This window comes from Choloepus didactylus, chromosome 6 (genome assembly GCF_015220235.1).
Source record: "Choloepus didactylus isolate mChoDid1 chromosome 6, mChoDid1.pri, whole genome shotgun sequence".
In the NCBI taxonomy this organism is placed as follows: domain Eukaryota; kingdom Metazoa; phylum Chordata; class Mammalia; order Pilosa; family Megalonychidae; genus Choloepus; species Choloepus didactylus.
The window spans coordinates 108,651,734-108,656,846 of NC_051312.1; the positions used below are offsets into that span (position 1 = coordinate 108,651,734).

The following is a 5,113-nucleotide window of genomic DNA, read 5'->3' on the forward strand; positions in this document are numbered from 1 at the left end:
AGGGTAGGTAGAAGGGCACCAGTCAGAGGGAGAAGGCACGTGGGGCAGAGGGAACTGCAAAAACAAAGGCACAGAGACCCGAAGTGTGTGGTCTGATTTTTTACCTGTCAGACTGTCAAAGATTAAAATATAAGGTGACATGCTGTGGGCAAGAGCATGTGTGGGAAACAGGCCCTCTCGTGTTGACTGGAATGCAAGTTGGTACAAGCTCAGTTGAAGACAGTTTGGCAATCTCTTATGAATGAATACACATGCACCTACATTTAATCTAGCAATTCCTCTTCTAGGAATTTGCCCTAGAGGTACACTCACCTTTGTGCAAAATATACCAGGTTAATCACTGCAGCATTATTTGTGATAACAAAAGATTGGAAACATATTAAGTGTGCATCCCAGGGGAGCAGGCAAATAGAGTCCAGTGCAGTCCTACGATGCAATACCGTGGCACCATAGAAGAATGAGAAGGTTCTCATGAGCTGATATGGAATGATCTTCAAGGTGTATTATTAAGGAAAAGAATAGGATACAGAACAGCTGGTATGGAAGGCTACCATTTGTGTGAATTAAGTATAAAATAAGAGAATAAATATACATTTTTGGTTCCTTATGCAGAAAATGTCTCTAAAAAGACAAACTGACCAATGTGTTGTCTCAAAGAAGGGAAACTGGAAGGTGAGGTACAGGGATTGACAGGGAAATGTTCACTATATACTCTTTTAAGTCTTTCGAATTTTGAACCATGTAACTGTATTACCTATCAAACATAATTAAATAATAACTTTTTAAATTAAAATTTATTTTAGTAACATAACTACAACAAAATTTCTCATTTTAACCACTTTCAAGAGTACGATTCAGTAGTATATAATTACAAAATGGTGTGCTACTACTATCACCACCATTCATTACCAAAATTTTACCATCACTCCAAACAGAAACTCTGTAACTCCCTATTGCCCTCCCTAGCGTTGCCCAGTAAACTGTAACCCGTATTCTATTTTCCATCTCCATGATTTTGCATATTCTAGTTATTTCATATAAGTTATGTCATATATTTGTTCCTTTATGCCTGGAGTTCTGGTTTGCTAATGGTGCCATTATGCAAAATACCAGAAATGGATTGGCTTTTGGTTACAAATTTACTGTCCTAAGGCCATAAAAGTATCCAAAGTAAGGCATCAACAAGAGGATACCTTCACTGAAGCACAGCTGATGGTGTCCAGAACACCTCTGTTAGCTGGGAAGGCATGTGGCTGGCATCTGCTGGTCCTTTGCCCCCAGGTTGCTTTGCTTTCAGCTTCTGATTCCAGTGGCTTTCTCTCTAAGCATGTGGGAGCCCTCTGTAAGCTTCTCTGGAGCAAACTCTGGGCTTCATCTCATAGCTTAGTATCTCCAAACATCCTTCTGTCTGCATTTCCAAGCATCTCTAAGCATCAACAAGCATCTGGGTCTGTGTCGTCTCTTAGCTTCTCTCTTAAATACTTCAGTGAACTAATCAAGACCCACCCTGAATGGGCGAAGCCACACCTCCATGGAAATAATCTAATCAAAAGTACCACCCACTGTTGGGTGAGTCAATCTCCATGAAAACACTCAGTCAAAAGTTTCACCCTAGTCAAAAGACTAATAAATTTGTCCCCACAAGATTGCACCAAAGAGCACAGCTTTTTGGGGGACATGATATATCCAAACCGGCATACTTGGCTTATTTCACTCAACACGCTATCTTCAAGGTCCATCCATGTTGTCACATGTAGTGGAACTTCCTTCCTTTTTACAGCTGAAAAATGTTCCATTGTATGCATATAGCATATTTTGCTTATCCATTCATCTGTTGATGGACATTCAGGTTGCTCCTACCTTTTGGCTATTGTGAATAATGCCACTATGAAAATATCTGTTTGAGTCCGTGCTTTCAATTATTTTGGGTATATATATCTGGAAGTGGAATTTCCAGGTCATATGGTAATTCTATACTTAACTTTCTGAGGAACCAACAAACTGTTTTCCATAGTGGCTGCACCATTTTACATTGTCAAGGGTTCCTATTTCTCTGCATTCTTGCCAATGACATTCATTATTTTCCATTTTTTAAATAGCTATTCTAAGGGGTATGAAATGGTGTCTCATTGTGGTTTTGATTTGCAACGCCCTAATAGCTAATTATGTTAAATGTCTTTTCATATACTTATTGGCCACTTGTATATCCTCCTTGGAGAAATGTCTGTTCAAGTCCTTTGTCCATTTTTTATTTGGGTTCTTTGATTGTGATGATAGCAGTGATGATAATGGACAACCTTATCTTGTTCCTGATTTTAGGAGGAAAGCTTTCAGTTTTTCACTGTTGAGTATGATGTTACCTGTGGGTTTTTCATATATGACTTTTATCATGTTGAGGTAGTTCCCTTCTATTTCTATTTTTCTATTCGTATTTTTCTGAGTTTTTTTTTTTTTTAATCAAGACAGGGTACTACATTTTGTCAAGTGCCTTTTCTGCATCACTTGGTTTCCAAGTGTTTTGTTGAGGATTTTTGCAAGTATATTCATAAGGGATATTGGTCCATAATTTTCCTTTCTTGCAATATCTTTATCTGGCTATGGTATTAGGGTGATTACAGCCTCATAGAATGAACTAGGAAGTGTTCCCTCTATTTCAATTTTTTTGGAAGAGTTGTAGAAGGATAGGTGTTAATTCTTCTTGGCATGTTTGGTAAAATTCAACAGTGAAGCTATTTGGTCCTGGGATTTTCTTTTTGGGAGTTTATTGATGATTGATTTAATCTCTTTAATTGTTATTGGTCTGTTGAAGTCTTCTATTTCTTCTTTTTTTTTTTTTTACATGAATGTTCATAGCAGCTTTATTTGTAATAGCAAAAAACTGTAAATGGTTCAAAAGTCCATCAATATGTCAATGTATAAACAAATTGGAATATAGCCATACAGTGGAACACTATTTTGCAATAAGAAGGAATGAACTATTGATAAATGCAGTAACATAGATGAATCTCAAAATAATTATATCAAGTGAAGGAAGCTAGACAAAAAGTGCATACTGTGATTCTATTTATATAAAATTTTAGAAAATGCAATGTAATTTATAGTGACAGAAAACATACCAGTGGTTTCCTAGGGATGGGGGTGGTGGTGCAGAGGGGCAGAAGAAAAGGATTACAAAGCAACACAAAGAAAGTTTAATGAATCTATTCAGTATCTTGATTGTGCTGTTGGGTTTCATGAATGTGTATGTATGTCAGCCATCCAACTGCACACTTTAAATATGTGCAGGTCAATCACACCTCAATAAAGCTTTTCTTAAAAAAGTATTATTTCCAAAGTGATATACTGTTTTTATATCTAATAGGAGGCAGCTGGAACAATGGATTTTGCCAGTGCTTAATTCTTAACCTTCAGCAGTATTTTAATTTGTAAAATAACATATAGGAAGAGTAATATCAAAGTGAATTAACATCACAGTATATTTTACTAGACTAGGATGAAAATAAAGGGGAATATAATAGTACTAAATTATTACCAGGTTACTATTTATTCATTTTTTTAAAGTTTTAGGTATAGTAATTATGGAATGCAGAATAAAGAACAGATCTGGTCCCTTTCCCCCAAGCAATTTGTAGAGTCAAGAGGCTAGCTGACAGTTAAACATTTCTTCGCATTTCTATAGCACCTTTTGCAGAAGGCCTTATAGTATCTTAACAGAACCACCTGTCACCCCTTGTTAAAAATGCTCTATCTTTAAAAAATTGTAAATTAAAATGTAAGCCTGTTGATAATATCATTGCTTCATTTTTCTAACTAGATTGACATTTCAACCCCAGAACTCTAGTTGTCTTCAAAAGTTCCTCCAGCAAGCAAGAAGGCCTGTTAGTTATCCTGCATAGGGATAGGGGGGAATTCCTTTGACCCCCAGGCCAGTTATCTTGAAAATTCCACCAGCTTCAGGCTGCCTCAAGAGACCCTCAGGATCAATTCCGTCCCGCGCACAGGTCACATACATTTCAGAGTAATCCTTCCCTCCGAAGCAGCATGAAGTTGTTTTATCAACAGGCAACTTCACAGTTTGGAGTCTTTTCCCTGTTTCAGGATCTAAACGAATCACTCTTCCTCCATTGTAACAGGCCACCCAGGGCTTCCCCTCAGTGTCAATACACATTCCATCTGGGATTTGTTCTTCTTTCTCCAGCTTGTAAACACTTCTGCGGTTCAATATTTGTCCTGTCTGCAGGTCATAGTCAAAGGCATCCACAGAGTAGGATAGGCTGTCGATGTAATAGAAGATTTTGTGGTCTAGGGACCAATCCAAACCATTGGAGATGTCCACATGGTCAAAGAACTTTTTCACATGGTGGTCAGGAAAGAGAGAGTACAGGGAACCTTGGTGCCGTTCAAGAACTGCTGGGGCTGTTTCCTCAGCCACGGTACCGGCAAAATATCTCCCAGAGGGATCCACCTTCCCATCACTGAACCGATTGTTCTTCTTATCTTTATCCACTGTGGCCAGAACAACTGCTGACTTATCTTCCCAGTTCAAAGCACAGAACTTTGTTCCAACTGTGGCAACATAGCCACCCGACTGGCGAAGGGCCACAGAGCTGACTGGGGCATCCACGGTCACTCGCTGCACTTGCTTGGTAAGCGAATCCCACCGGCACACCTTTCTGGCAGGAATATCTACGAAGAGCAGACCGTTGGACACTTCTTCCCACACTGGAGACTCACCACACCGGCAGTTCTCCCGCAAAACACACTCAATCTTAATGGAAGACATCGTCAGGCAGAGATCTGTGCGGGCGAGGGGCCTCCGCCCAGTCCGGTATTGCCGCGGCAGGCTCATGTGACCGCGATTCGCTGGGACGCTGACGCCGTTCTATTTCTTCTTGAATCCCTTTATGTAGTTTGTATTTTTCTAGGAACTTGTCAGTTTCTTCTAGGTTATTAATTTGTTGGCATACAGTTGTTCATAGTATCCTTTTATAATACTTTTTATTTCTGTGGGGTCAGTAGTAATGTCCACCCTTTCATATCTGGTTTTAGTTATTTATGTCCTCTCTCTTTTTTCTTTGTCAGTCTAGCTAAAAGTTTGTCAATTTTTAAAATC

General features: G+C 38.9%; 1 protein-coding gene across 1 annotated transcript; it reads right to left on the reverse strand.

Moving 5' to 3' along the window:
• Window positions 1-2,842: 2,842 nt before the first annotated feature.
• LOC119536135 (regucalcin-like) lies at window positions 2,843-4,874 on the reverse strand. The gene is made up of 2 exons (XM_037838813.1): window positions 4,438-4,874; window positions 2,843-4,221 (listed from the first exon to the last, which is right to left on the reverse strand). Exons 1-2 carry the CDS (start codon window positions 4,847-4,849, stop codon window positions 3,884-3,886), a joined length of 750 nt encoding a protein of 249 aa, XP_037694741.1. The 5' UTR covers window positions 4,850-4,874; the 3' UTR covers window positions 2,843-3,883.
• Window positions 4,875-5,113: the final 239 nt, after the last annotated feature.

What these genes read in the sequence shown, in the direction of transcription:
- LOC119536135 (XM_037838813.1), bottom strand. Translation starts at nt 4,849, where the DNA reads ATGAGCCTGCCGCGGCAATACCGGACTGGGCGGAGGCCCCTCGCCCGC. An exon ending in CTCTGGGAGATATTTTGCCG is followed by an intron (nt 4,222 to 4,437) that starts GTACCGTGGCTG and finishes CAGGACAAATAT; the next exon opens with TGAACCGCAGAAGTGTTTAC.